Genomic DNA, 14,051 nt, shown 5'->3' with positions numbered 1-14,051 from the left:
CAGGGAGTGCAGTCAGTGCTCTTAACCGCTGAGCGATCTCTCCAGCCCTGTCAGCAGTTTTCAAATGGGTATCTCTAATCCTGATGTGGGACTAGTGGGTTAAATCCTGCATCCTCAGGGTCCCATGTGAAGAACGATGGATCTTTTTCAGTATGCTTGTACCCATTTTCTCTGGTACAATTAGTTTGTAGTCAGCTGCCCTCCATCATCTCTTATGACACTGAGACCGGGGAAGCCCTGCTCACATCTTCTGTCTCATCAGAGAGTGTGGAGTCTCCTGGGTCTAAGGCATCAAGGACATGAGGGGTCCAATTTCCAGGGCCACCCACCGGGCTGTTTGCTGTACTTTGGGATGGAGTGGGGCTCTTCTGCCTTCAGAAGGTTTCTCTCCCTGTAAATAGCCCCACAGATATGAGTGCTAGCAAAGGCACAGCCGCCATTGGTGTCTCTTGTCTTTCTCAGCTCTAACGCCTTAGTCAGACCTGGCAGTTCAGCTTCTGGGCTGACATTCCTGTCAGGAGTACCTCTGCCCATTTAATCTCGTTGTTTGTGACCACCACTGCCCCACCATAGCTCTGTTCATCCCAGATGGGTCTGTTGCCATTGGTGAGCCATGGTACCTCTGCATTCATCTGGGCAGTTATGAAGAGGCCAATCAAAGTCAAGGTCAGGTAGCAGGGCAGCTGAAGTCATCCTGGGGCATTCAAGAAGAGAGGCTGGTAATGAGTTATTCTGGTATCATCTTTAACCATGAGGTCATTGCTGCACTGATGTGTAAACAGGGTGGGGCTGCCTTCTGCCAATTGGTGACACATTAGCCACTGGCTGACACCAGGGCCCCCAGTCTGAATATGCATCTCCGGGTCTAGGGAGGTCACATGCAGTTGGCCGAGTTAGGGCTTCTTAGTGGAGGCTCAATAGTCCAATTTTTTAGAGCCTCTAAGAGGTCCTCTGTTTTTATTTCTATTGCCACTCGGAAGTCATTTATAAATTGATGAACAGGATTTATCTTCAGGTTTTACCAAGACAGAATGTAAACTTTATTAATTATCAACAAAAAGCCAGTGGATTTTACTTTTAGTTTTAGGGTTACTCCAGGTTTGGGGAGGGGGTGCTTTTGGTCTTCAGGGCCCCCTTGCCTCCTTCTTCTGAAGTTATCTGTTTTAGGCATCTCCTATGGACTTCTGGTTTGGCCATGGCTGCCAACAGGAACTTTGCCGGATCTCATGTCTCTTGGTCCTGACCTCTCATCTGCTTCTCCTCTGCAGTCTCTCTCTCTCTCTCTCTCTTTTTTTTTTTTTTCTTTTTTTTCTTTTCTTTTTTTCGGAGCTGGGGACCGAACCCAGGGTCTTGCGCTTGCTAGGCAAGCGCTCTACCACTGAGCTAAATCCCCAACCCCTCTCTCTCTCTTTTAAAATACCTTCTGTGCCACTAAGTCCCTCCTAACCTCTGAACTCTCTAGAGCTTTTTCTAAATATTTGGTGCTACCTGATTAATAAAAGCTAGAGTAACTGCTGCCTTTGTCTCTGGTGTAGAGTCCATTGGGGACTATTGTTGAAATGTCTCCATGACCCTCTCCACAAAAGCTGCAGGCCTTTCATTTTCTCCATGCCTAATGTCATACACTCTGGACAAATTTGTGGGCTTTCTTGCAGACGCCTTGAGACCTAACAGCAGAACCTGACAGTAGTCTAAGGACCTGCTCTCACCCTCAGTGCTGTGAGAACCCCAGTCTGGGCGAGATAGGGGGAAGTAAGCATCCACAGTTGCTTGGTTACTGGTGCGCTCCCCTGTGGGGCCAGGAACCAGCTTTCTGGCCTCTTCTTTAGTGAAGGGAACCTGTAGAATGTGGTAGACATAACCTGCTTCATGTTAATATAGCCATCAAAGTCCAAGTCACTTTATCAAAGTCATCTTGTAACGAGAAACTCAAACACAACACAACACCACAACAAACAAGAAAAATAAAACCCCCCCCCGAGAAACAACAAGAAAGTTGCACTCATGACAAAGACCTCTCTATGACACCCAAAACACAAGTCCAACCTTTCCTCTCTATCAGGCAGAAACAAGAAACAACCAGAAAGTGGAGTATTCACACAAGAAAAAAAGAAAAAGATTGGTGGACGACTCTCAGCTTCCTGGAGCTCATGCATACCCCAGACCTAGACTCAGGACATCTCCTGGCCCTTCTTTAGCCACAGCTCCCAGACATGTCTTTTCTAACAGCAAACCAGTCACAGAAACAAATTCAAAGCTTTGTTCACAGAAAGATGTGGCATTATTTGGAGTCAGTGAACAGAGAAAGACACAACCAGAAACAAAAACCAAAAACAGAAAAAAAATACAGCCTACAAGAAGGAGAATAAAATAGAAAGTAGTGCTCACAGAAGATTGAAGATTGATGCAACACCTCTCTGAATCTGTGAACAGCCAGCCAGCAACAAAAACCAAAACCAGAGAAAAGATACAGCCTGCAGTAACAAGAAACAACCAGACGGTGGTGCTCACACATATGACAACAGGCAGTACTGCACAGATGTTTATTCAGACCTGGAAAAATCACCATGGCAACATAAGTCATTTATCTTTACACAAGTTTTCGTTCCCCTCTGTACATCTCACAGAAAACTTCTAACATTTAGACAAATTAGCCATCACACAAATCACAAGGTTTTGTACCATTGCACATGTATTCACCCAGGTACAGTGTACTCACTGTAAATAAAATTTTAAAACAAAAGAAAACAAAATCATGTTGTCTGTATAGGTGTTTTGCCTACAAATCCTTTGGTGTTACAGATGGTTGTGGCCTACTTGTAGGTGCTGGGAACTGAACCTGGGACCATTGCTAGACCAACAAGTGCTCTGAATGCTGCATCATGACTTCAGCCCAAACTTTGTTCATTTTTTTCCATTAATTTTTTTCAATGGTCCATGGTGGCACACACCTTTAATTCCAGCACTTGGGCGGCAGAGGTAGGCAGATCTCTGAGTTCCAGGACTGCCAGGGCTACACAGAGAAACCCTGTCTTAAAAAAAAAAAAATCAACCAATCAACCAAATGTATTTATATGATTTCCCTCCAATACCCTTTGTTTGTCAACATGTACAGATGCCCTATGTCCCTATTTATCTTTTTTAAAAGACTTATTTTATTTATATGATTACACTGTCGCTGTCTTCAGACACACCAGAAGGGGGCATCAAATTCCATTAAAGATATTTGTGAGCCACCATTTGGTTGCTGGAAATTGAACTCAGGACCTTGGGAACAGTCAATGCTCTTAACCGCTGAACCATTTCTCCAACACCCTACCCCAATTATCTTTTAATGCATAATTGGTTCTGTCTCATGCTAATGGGTATAGCTGTGACTGTACACTCTCAGCCCAATTTTCTTCAGTTTTTACATATCGTTCTTCCTTCACCTTAATAAGGTTGCTGTCTTAATATATTCATAGGTTAAATATTGCTTCATATGATATGCAGGAAATTTTCTTATCCAGCTCCTGTCCTGTGGACTGGAATCACTGGCCTACACAACCAACTTGCCAGGCCCAACCCATGAAATGGGTTGAGAAGTTAAGGCACCAGTATAGCTGTTTTTTTTTTTTTTTTGGTTCTTTTTTTTTTTTCGGAGCTGGGGACCGAACCCAGGGCCTTCCGCTTCCTAGGCAAGCGCTCTACCACTGAGCTAAATCCCCAACCCCATAGCTGTTTTTTGTTAACCTTATTAGCAAGCTTCGATTCCAGGCGGTTATCTGCAGCTACAGTCTTCACCTGCGTCCTACTGTTAGTCAATCTACAGGAATCCTTCGCTCATTTGGTGGCAGGAGGATGGGTGCACAGGAGGGGTCTGACAGATTTGGGGTTCTGTCCTGTTTAAACGCAACTGGATTTCCCAGGGACTTGTGAGCAGTACAAGGCGAGGCGGAGCCAGACGTGGAACGACCAATGGCAAGCGGGTAGGGCGGTACCAGGCCCCGGCCGTGTCTTAAAAAGGGCAGCTGAAGGGCGTGGGGGACAAGGCACAGGCTCCTTCGCATTTTTTGCAGTAGCTTTTCATTCTTTCGGTAGCGCGCTGGTCCTCCGGTAGGCATGCGCGCGCTGCGGGCCGGTTTGACCCTGGCGCTGGGCGCCGGCCTGGGCGCCGCCGCAGAGCATTGGCGGCGGCGGGAGGGTAAAGGGCCGGGGCTGCTGGGCCGAGTGCCAGTGTTGCCGGTTGTCGCGGCCGATCTTCCCGCGCTGCCCGGAGGACCGGCTGGCGGCACCGGAGAGTTGGCCAAGTACGGGCTGCCCGGCGTGGCGCAGCTCCGGAGCCGCGAGTCCTACGTGCTGAGCTACGACCCGCGCACGCGCGGTGCGCTCTGGGTGTTGGAGCAGCTGAGGCCAGAGCGGCTCCGTGGCGATGGGGACCGTCGCGCCTGCGACTTCCGCGAGGACGATTCTGTGCACGCGTACCACCGCGCCACCAATGCGGACTACCGCGGCAGTGGCTTTGACCGCGGCCACTTGGCGGCCGCCGCCAATCACCGCTGGAGTCAGCGGGCCATGGACGACACCTTCTACTTGAGCAACGTAGCGCCTCAGGTAGTCCCGGACCCTTGTCGCCTGCCTCAATGCAGCGCCTAGATCTTACTTTACACGTGCATGGTGGTGGGAGGGAGGAATCCTATGGTCGCACTGGAGAGTCCCGGGTTCATCCCTCTTCAGCCTCCCGTGGGAAGCAGTGCACTAAGCAGTGATTAGCTGCAGCAATGTCAATAGTAAGCCACCCAAAGTGCTTCCTCAGGGAACCCTGGAGCTGGCCTACAGCAGCTGCCAGGGAAACAGCTGCCACGAAGTTGGGCTGCTGGCGCCAGTCACACCACCAGGACACATTGTTAGCACTGCAGCTGCTCCAAGCAGGGCCTTGATCATGAAGTAGGTTTCTGGGACATCCATCCAGTGGATGGAGATGAACAGGAGCCCGCACAACACTCCACCCCTTTTTGTTGCTCGAAGTTTTGAGACAGGGTTTCTCTGTGTAGCCCAGGCTACCCTGGAACTCAAGAGATCTGCCTACCTCTGCCTCCTGAGTGCTGGAATTACTCACATCTTTTTTAGAGCTTGTCCTGTGGTTTGGGAGTTTCAAGGGACCTTAGGGGTCTCTGAGTGACTAATGTTCCCTCTTTCCTTACTTTGAGTTGGGGAAAGCTTAGAGATTTGGAGTACCAGGGATGGGGTGTGGCTAGCACTGGCTTAACACCTGTAGTCATATTGCCTCAAGGAGTGACCCCTTTCTTGAGCCCTGTCCTTCAGATGTTTGGGAATCGACCTTAGGACCTGGGACATCCCTAATAGAAGGTCCGAGGTGTGCTCCTGAGCCTGGCTTCTCCCACCAGGTGCCACACCTCAACCAGCATGCCTGGAACAACCTTGAGAAGTACAGCCGCGGCTTGACTCGAACTTACCAAAACGTTTATGTCTGCACAGGGCCTCTTTTCCTGCCCAGGTAAGCCTGCAGCTCCTGTTCTCCAACCTCCTGCTTTCTGCATCACTGTAGCCGGAGACGTTAGGGTGGCCTAGAACTCTGTTGTGCCCAAAGGTGCCTGGCCTCACACCTGCCTTTGCCCCCCGATTCTCATGCCTCACCACCTGTAACCCATTGCTACACAAGGGTCTCTCTCATCTCTGCCTCTGATCTGCCAGACAAGAGAGCCAGTTTTGCTCCTCTGGACAGCAGCAGGAAGTGTCACCAGCACAGGCTGCACGAGGTGGCAGCTGCTGAGGAAACTGTGTGGTGTCCACTGAGCATCAATCATGGCCTCCACTCATGCTTGTTTGGTGTACGGCCTATGGGACAGGTTCTAGTCGTGTGAGCATGGGTGAGCATCCAGGTCTAGAGAACTCATTAGAACTCATTCCTCTATCCTCATTTATTGCCACCCATTCTGTCTGAACCAGCATTGGGCAGAAAAGCAGAGGGTTAAGCATTGGTCCCCACCATACATAGTTCCCAGACCAAAGGAGGAATCAGGCACAAACAAACTTCTTGTTGGAAGTTAGGTCAGAGGAGGCTTCCTGGAAGAGGTGACCTGGAATCTAACCAGGCCTCTTGGCCACCTGTGCCTGGGTCTATCCACAGGACCGAGGCTGATGGGAAGTCCTACGTGAAGTACCAGGTTATTGGGAAGAACCACGTGGCAGTGCCCACACACTTCTTCAAGGTGTTGATCCTGGAGGCAGCCAGTGGGCAAATCGAGCTGCGTTCCTATGTGATGCCCAATGCCCCCGTGGATGAGACTCTCCCTTTGGAGCGCTTCCTAGTGCCCATCGAGAGCATCGAGCGGGCCTCGGGATTGCTCTTCGTGCCCAATATTCTGGCTCGAGCTGGAAACCTCAAGGCCATCACTGCTGGTAGCAAGTGATGGAGCAGGACTCACTCAAGACTCTGGGAGACGGCTCGCATTAAAGGCAGTTATTCTTGGAGAGAAGTCTTGACCATCTCTACTCCCTGTGATCCTCCATGTCTTGCTGCTTCCTCTACATCCTGGATCCAGAGGGTGTCAGGTGGGTCGCGCCCCTCCCTGGGTGAGGCCAGGCTGCAGAGCGGCCAGTGAGATGAGTATGGCCTCCTGGAACAAAATAAGTTGTGACCTGTTAGGCAGGCAGCCTTCCTTTTCAGAGCCCCATGTGGGATCTACCTCAGAGCCAGGAGGGGAAAGATGACTGGTTGGCAGGAATTAGTAACATGGGCAGGGCTTCAGACAGGGGAGACTGGGGCTGCTCATCTGCAGAGTCACCGCCCCTGAGGCTGAAGGAGGAACAGAGCCTCCCCCATGTGATCCCCATAGGGACACAGCCCATGCTGGCCTCAAGGATGGTTGCATGGATCTATGGATGCTGGGATCTTGTTCCACTTTCCCCCAGCACAGAAATGTCTAACACCCAGAGGGGACACGCGGAGGGGGGATGGGTTAAAAAAACAAGCAAGAGGGCCTGCAGAGGGACAGACAGGACACCTGGGTCCCTTGGCCTAGGCACGTGAGACTATTACAGGGCCAGGAAGGCAACTCCTGTGCTCTTGTATCCAGGTCCTGCCCCTAGTTTGCTGTGGTAAAGATCCCAGCTTCAGAAAAGCTGTTTAAATGGGGCTGGAGAGATGGCTCAGTGCTTAAGGGCACTGGCTGCTTTTCCTCAAGTCCTGAGTTCAATTCCCAGAATGCACATGACAGTTCCTAACTGTAGTCTCCTGGGATCCAACGCCCTCTCCCGATGTACGGATGGACACAAGTACACAGAGACAAAACATCCCAAAGTATCCTTTAGAAAAAGCATGCTGTGTGGGTCACAAGAACTGGGTACCAGTGGCTGCGGCTCACCTCGGTGCGGATGGTACGACTGCCCTGGCTAGGGCATGTGTTGACATAAAAGTCGAAGAGGACACTGGGGTCAGCCACTTCAAGGTTCGGGTCAGCATCCACTCCAGCTTCTAGCCCTTGGAGGCCTCCGAACACCACAAGAGCATGCCTGGGGCCCAGAGAGGGAGGCACTGACGTCAAGGCTCCACTGACTGCAGTCTCCAGAGCTTAAGGTCCCTAACCCGCTGTGGAGTAGGCCCAGTTCCTGTACTAAGCAGCACTCACCTGAAGTTGGGCAGCTGGGCAGAGGCCACGCTGGAGCCACGTTCTGATGTCCCAATGGTCAGGTCATACCCATCCTGGAAGGGAGCCTCGGCAAACACAGCGCCTGGGGGTGGGCAGACTCAGTGGGGTCTTGCTCTCGGCTGTGTGTCTAGTACAGTGTAGGGTCAGGTGGAGAAGGGGTCAGGTAAAGAAGGCATCTACTGGTGGTGGGGATTTAACTCAGTGGTAGAGCGCTTGCCTAGCAAGCGCAAGGCCCTAGGTTCAAACCCCAGCTCCGAAAAAGAAAAAAAAAGAAAAAAAAAAAAAAAAGAAAGAATAAAAGAAGGCATCTACTCTTCTTGGGACACTGACCTTGCCTGGGGAACATTCGGGGTAGGCAGGGAGGAGCTCCCAAGCCCCAGACGACGTTTAGCAGTCATGATACTTAAGACAGCAAGGTCTCACTCTCAGGTATCTAAGCTGGTCTCAGATGACTGTGAGATTTCTGTGCTGGCCTCCCTAGAGCTGAGACGGCAGCAGGATAGGGGCCAAGCACCTCCTGTTCTCACATGTTCTTAGCATTCGCAGAGATGTTCGGGGAGACTGGGGTACCAGAGATGAGACCAGAGACTAGAGGAGGCTTCACCTACACACACACCCTGGTAGGACAGACCCTGATCTGTGGGTCTCACAAGTGGGACAGATGGACACTCGGGGAGGGACGTCAGTTCTTACTGAGGCAGGAGGCCAGCCGGACAGTGTAGCCCCAGTAGAGACCGGCTTTGGTGCGGGGGTCCTGTGACGACACGACTGTTCCTTTGTACGTCTTGCACTCTGGAGAATAGGACAGGCTGTGAAAACCAAGGAGGCCGGGAGGGAGGAGGCGGCTCTAAGGGGCAGCTGTCAGGGTCAAGGTAGCCCCAATACCTGGGAGCTGCTGCTGGTTCAGTCGCACGGTCACCCGAAGGCCAGGGTCCAGTTTCTTATCAATCTTCACTTCCTGAAGAGAAGCTAGCACAAGTGAGAGCCACAACACAAAGGGGACAATGTCCTCAGAGACCCCAGGTCAATGTGCCACCCTGTTTCTGGCAGTGGGTGGGACCTGCTAAGAAGGGCTGTTCATGCACAACAATTATACAGGGCATTGGTCAGCAATGCAAGCCCAGGGCTTACAACACGGAGAGAGTCAGTGTCCATGAAGAGATGAAGTCGGTTTCCCATGCGTGGTGGCTTTGCCATGTGTTAGTGGGAGGAGTCTGAGGAGTCAGTTAATCCCTGTGAGCCTAGGGTTCCTCAATAGCAGACTCCAAGTGAGCTACACTTGGATCCGGCAAGACGGTTCACCGGGTAAAGGCTCCCATCCCCAAGCCTGAGGACCTGAGTTCACTTCCTACACAGTGGGAGAACTGACAGCTGCCAAGTTACCCTTTGACCTCACACTCATTCCTTGGCATGAGCCTATTAACCCACATACTCTCTCACACACAGATTAAAGATGGAAAAATTTAAATCTACCTAACCTCAAAAACAGCAAAGCTGAGAACATACCATCATGAGAACAGGTCACAGCATGATTAAAGCTCAGGGACTGAATCAACAGAAAAACAGCACAGCGCCAACAAGAAATCCAGAGCACGGTTCCTTCTCGCTTCCTTAGGTGTGTGGGTATTTTGGCTGCATGTGTGCCAGGGAGTTATGCTCATGTCTGGGGCCCATGGAGGCCACAAGGGGGCACCCAGATTCCCTGGAAGGTAGTTCCAGGGCTTTGTGATCCACAGGTTCTGCATGTTGAACATGGGTCCTCTGCAAGAGCAGCCGTGCTCTGTACCTGTGAGGCACCTCTGCAGCCCCACTTTGGGTTAATTATAGTGTTTCACAGCAGCCTGGAGTCCAGGTCTCCTCGTTCATGTGTCCTTACTTGCCTTTCATAGCTAGCAAGTGTCCCCAAGTGTACCACAGCCCACCTTCCCACTCCTACCTTCTTCATTCCACAGTTGACCAAAGAGCCGTGGCCAGCCTTGGTGGGCCGGTCCACCACAACGCCTTCTCTGAACTCAGATTCTTCATCCTGACGCATGTGGTGAGGGCTGTCCAAAGGGTTGAGGATTCCTGGGCAGGGGACAGGAGGGTGACTTCAGGGTCAGGCTCTACTCCGGGCCTGCCTTCCTACCTGCAGGTGTCTGTGGGGCGGGATGATTTCTCAATGCCTGAGGATGAGCCAGGGGGGATGGGACAGGCACAGCAGCCATACCTGCAAACTGCAGATCCTGGTGCTTGGGGAAGAACGCCTTCCTCAGATACCTAGGCAGGAATGCAGCTGTCAGGACCGTCCGGGGAAGGCTGCCCCCCAGCTACCTCAAAGGTGACGCCACCCTCACCTCACACTTACTGTGGACACTCCAGGTACTGCAGGATGCGGGCCAGCTGGACGCATGCCTGCCCCTTCTTGCCGACACCCCTGAATTCTCCCTCCACACTCCTGGAAAGAGTAAGACAGGCCTCCAGATCCACGTGCTGGGCTGCTGAGACGGCTAATCCTGAAGACCGAAATTCCATGCCCACAACCACATCGGGAAAGGAGGCCTGGCAATCTGACTCCAGAGAGTTGTTTTTTTGTTTTTTGTTTTTCCCATTTGTTTTTGGAGATCCGGTTTCTTGTTGTAGCCCTGGTATTCCTCCTTGCTCTGTAGACCAGGCTGTCCTTGAACTCTCAGAGTCCCGCCTGCCTCTGCCTCCTGGGTACTGGGATCAAAGCGTGTGCCACCAGTGCTCGGCTCACACTGCCTTCCAATCTCCACAACCACACTGGTGTTTGTATACAAGCACCGGAAAGAAATGTTACAAAACCCACAGTCAGGGAAGTGCTGGGTGTCATGTGCTTCAGAGTAGAGCATGGGCAAAACCAAGTCCACTCTCTAGCACCCAGGGAGAGACAAGGTTCATCTGCAGCTGCCTTTGAGAGCTCCTCCCAGACAGCCGGGCAGGGCATGAGGAGCAGGACGGAGCCACAGCCACCCTGCTGGTCCTCCCCTCTCCCCAAAGACTCACTTGGTATCCTGGCCCTCCTCATCGAACACCACAATCTCATCCACACAGAAGATGGCGCAGGCTCTGGCGATCTGGCCAGCCAGGTAGGTGCGGAGTTCAGGTGACTGGGCGTTGTCCAGGATGGAGCCTGGCAGGGCCACACTCAGAGTGTAAGGCCGTCCTAGCAGAGGCAGGGGGGTGGTCCTTAGTCAGTCTGATGGGCTGTGGGCCTCCCCTCCCTTGCATGTGTCCCGTGGCTCAGGGGAAGAGAACTGTCTGACACAGAATTTTGAGATCATCAAGCTTCTCTTGGCTTCAATCTCTTCAGGAACTAAAGCCCCCAAGGCTTCTTAAAATAAGAAAGCCCAGAGGACAGGGTAAAGCATCAGTCGGCAGCACTGGCCTATATCCACCTCCTGGCTTAGCTGTCAAGTGTGGATGAGAAGAGCTAAACTCGGGCTGCTCTTCCACAGGTCCTGAGATCAGTTCCCAGCACCCACACGATGGCTCACAATCCCCTAAAACTACAGACCCAGGGGATCCAGTGCCGCCTTCTGGTTTTCAGTTATACATGCAGACAAAACATCCAGATATGTAAAACACATGAACAAATCTTTAAGAACAAAAGCAAAAGTATAACGAGCATTTGATATTACAGAAGCTCCAGGTAGCATCAGGTCCTCCATCTGCCTGCAGGATCCACACCTTGGGATCCAATCAACATTTACAAATCACTGGCTGGTGTTTTTGTTTGTTTGTTTGTTTTCCCTTTTGGATGGGGAGTCCTACTATAGTCCTCACGTTACTCTCAAACATGATCTTCCTGTGTCAACTTCCCAAGTGAGAGAAAGTACAGATTTAAGGTACCAGGCTGAACTCATTTGAATATATTTATGAAAAAAAGCCACCTTTTTATCTGTTTAATATGGAAAGAGGCTTGTCCTCATTATTAATAAAGTACCAGGCACTCACATGGCATTACACTGGACCAGACGTCACAGTAGTCTGGACGTGGCTTTCAGTACGGGAAGGGGGATTTCTATGTGAAAGCTCACCAACTGGAGGACATGAGCATTGACAAACCGGTACCCAGACAAGCACAGGATCCTGCAAACAATGGCCTTCACCCAGGAAAGCCATGTATGTATCCCGCCTGCAGTCCCAGAAGTGGTGGGTAGCTGAGATAGATTGGTGGCCTGGCTGGAGAGGATCCACCACATTCGTCCCCTCCTGCGGTTTCTTTATCAGAAGGAGGGGGCACTTAGACATCACTGCCAGGGACCATGAATGGATGTTTCGTGTCTCAGGTTCTTGTCTCTGGGCTCCTCAAAGGTACAGTGATATCGCTCACACACAGGCACCAATGAGACCTTTAGACAGGGCCTCACTCCTTGCCAGGATTAGCCTTGAGTTCTCCATCTTCTCACCTCAACTCCTTGGTGCTGAGAGGGTGGCTGTGTGCATCACCATGGGCAGCAAAAGATATTCTGTTAGGGAGAATGCACTGACACAGACCACTCAGGGCATAACACAAGATAGGGAGAGCCAGGTCCAGAAGCTTACAACCAGGACTCATGCTGTCACACAGCGTTCTCCTCCTGCACCACAGGTCACAATGTTAGAAGTCCCAAGTCAGAGCCTGCAAAACCTTTCCTCTTCACAGCTTTCTGTATAATTATCAGCATGTGTCAGATATAATGGGGAAATAGGAACATGTTTCCACTAGGAAATTAAATAACAAAACTCAAGAAAGTGCTCAAGGGGTCTGAGCTGGGAGCAGGTTCGGTGAGACGGTCTGCTGCAGGCCACAACCTGTGACCTCTCCAGGCCCAGCTGCTTACCTTGGTTGCTCCTCTGGGCAGCCGCCTCTTCCTCCTCCTCTTGGCGCTTAGCCTGTTCCTCTTGGGCACGCTGCCGCTCCAGTTTTTTCATTATCTTGAGGTCCTTCCACTTTTTTTTCTCCTCTTTCTCTGGAGAAGAATTGGTGGGAAAAGAGGACTTGGCATAGTGAGGAGAGTTCCCTCTCACTGAGCCAGCCTGGGCTCTGGAGAAGCCGCCAATGCAGCTCCACTTGGATATATTGAGACCCAAAGAGGGTTTGGCGGGGCAGTAGGAGGGAAGGGAGGGCTCAGAACGCTTGCCCAACGCCGCCTCGACCTTTACTTACTCTGCTGCTTCCATTTTCGCCATTCAACCCTTTGGCCGTGTTCACCCTGCAAGGAAGGAAGGAAGGAAGGAGGAAGAATGAGAGGCTGAACTGCCACATATAAGAGAGGAGCATCCCTGCGAGGCTTCCACCAATTGACTCTCTCAAAATCAGGCAGGGTGGAAGGAAGTACCCAGGGACTCGCTGTGCACAATGCCTGGGATCAGGTCCGGCACGATAAGCAACCAGGAAGTTGAGGAATGAATTTCCATGGGGCAAAAGAAGAAACTGAGGGGAAGGGAACACAGGTCTGTCCATAAAGCGGCCCTAGAAATCAGAAAACAAGCCAGGAGAGGACTCAGGATACCGTCGCCCTGCGGATGAATGCAGACCGGATCAGCTAACCCCACACGCTCAGGCCTCGGACCAAGAGCAAGGAGGTAGCAGAACACCCAGGCCGACACCACTGTGAGACGCTGCAGCTCCCCGGACTACCCCGGAACCCATCCGTTCGCCACCTACCGGGCCACAGGGACGCTTCCCCGGGCGCTCCGCCATGTTGCCAGGAAAAACACGCGCCTTCAATAAGGCCCGCCTCTTCCGGCCATACCCCTCAGAGCTACCCAATCAGAGACCCAGGCGAACGTGGGGCGTGTCCTGGGAGCCAGGCTGAGGTGGAGCTCGGAAACTCCACGTGCGCCTTCTGAGGCTACACAGCTGGTGCCCTGTCTCCACGGCAACGAGTTCACAGCACCAAGCTGTCCTGAACCCAGTAAGGCTCTGTGCTGCCCTTTGGATTGGTACCCTGGTGATAGTCAGCTTCCATGTTTTATGTAAGGAAATCCTACTGGATATTACTAGGAGGTTATTCCTGTTCATTTGCACTTTCTTTTTATTTATCCATCAGTTTCCTAGGAATACAAATATGTCAATATGCTAAATCAAGTGCTCTACCAGTGCCCTATATCTCCAGCCTTGTCCAGACTTTATTCTTTATCAATCTAATTTGTATGTTTGTGCGTTGTACTTTAAATAAAAAAAATAACGGATACAGGGTCTTTTTAAAAAGTATTATTTAGGAGCCTGGAGAGATAGCTCAGTGCTTAACAGCACTGACTGCTCTTCCAGAGGTCCAGAGTTCAATTCCCAGCAACCACATGGTGGCTCACAACTATCTGTAGTGAGATCGGATGCCCTCTTCTGGTGTATCTGAAGACGGCTGCAGTGTACATGCATACATAAATAAATAAATCTTTTTAAAAAGTATT

At 51.3% G+C, this 14,051-nt stretch overlaps 2 protein-coding genes across 2 annotated transcripts; one reads left to right on the top strand and one right to left on the bottom strand.

The window, feature by feature from the left end:
* Positions 1-4,057: 4,057 nt before the first annotated feature.
* LOC116889758 (endonuclease G, mitochondrial-like) lies at positions 4,058-6,645 on the top strand. Its single transcript, XM_032890620.1, has 3 exons — positions 4,058-4,593; positions 5,388-5,497; positions 6,131-6,645. The coding sequence occupies exons 1-3, from the start codon at positions 4,102-4,104 to the stop codon at positions 6,411-6,413; spliced, it is 885 nt and encodes a 294-aa protein (XP_032746511.1). The 5' UTR covers positions 4,058-4,101; the 3' UTR covers positions 6,414-6,645.
* On the bottom strand, positions 6,019-13,356 carry LOC116889759 (putative methyltransferase C9orf114 homolog). Its single transcript, XM_032890621.1, has 11 exons — positions 13,306-13,356; positions 12,805-12,850; positions 12,479-12,607; positions 10,659-10,818; positions 10,000-10,089; positions 9,862-9,911; positions 9,589-9,719; positions 8,346-8,610; positions 7,632-7,734; positions 7,368-7,515; positions 6,019-6,620 (listed from the first exon to the last, which is right to left on the bottom strand). Exons 1-8 carry the CDS (start codon positions 13,339-13,341, stop codon positions 8,500-8,502), a joined length of 753 nt encoding a protein of 250 aa, XP_032746512.1. The 5' UTR covers positions 13,342-13,356; the 3' UTR covers positions 6,019-6,620; positions 7,368-7,515; positions 7,632-7,734; positions 8,346-8,499.
* Positions 13,357-14,051: the final 695 nt, after the last annotated feature.

This window comes from Rattus rattus, unplaced genomic scaffold (genome assembly GCF_011064425.1).
Source record: "Rattus rattus isolate New Zealand unplaced genomic scaffold, Rrattus_CSIRO_v1 PGA_scaffold_81, whole genome shotgun sequence".
Lineage (NCBI taxonomy): Eukaryota > Metazoa > Chordata > Mammalia > Rodentia > Muridae > Rattus > Rattus rattus.
This window is presented reverse-complemented; position numbering and strand designations above follow the sequence as displayed.

Bases quoted from the DNA above. Each gene is read 5' to 3' on its own strand.
- LOC116889758 (XM_032890620.1), top strand. From the start codon at position 4,102: ATGCGCGCGCTGCGGGCCGGTTTGACCCTGGCGCTGGGCGCCGGCCTG. The intron at 4,594-5,387 runs GTAGTCCCGGAC...TTCTCCCACCAG, and splicing joins TGAGCAACGTAGCGCCTCAG to GTGCCACACCTCAACCAGCA. The intron at 5,498-6,130 runs GTAAGCCTGCAG...GTCTATCCACAG, and splicing joins GGGCCTCTTTTCCTGCCCAG to GACCGAGGCTGATGGGAAGT.
- LOC116889759 (XM_032890621.1), bottom strand. From the start codon at position 13,341: ATGGCGGAGCGCCCGGGGAAGCGTCCCTGTGGCCCG. The intron at 10,819-12,478 runs GTAAGCAGCTGG...TGCCTCTGCTAG, and splicing joins TGCCCAGAGGAGCAACCAAG to GACGGCCTTACACTCTGAGT. The intron at 8,611-9,588 runs GTAGGAGTGGGA...GCTTCTCTTCAG, and splicing joins TCAACTGTGGAATGAAGAAG to GAAGTGAAGATTGATAAGAA.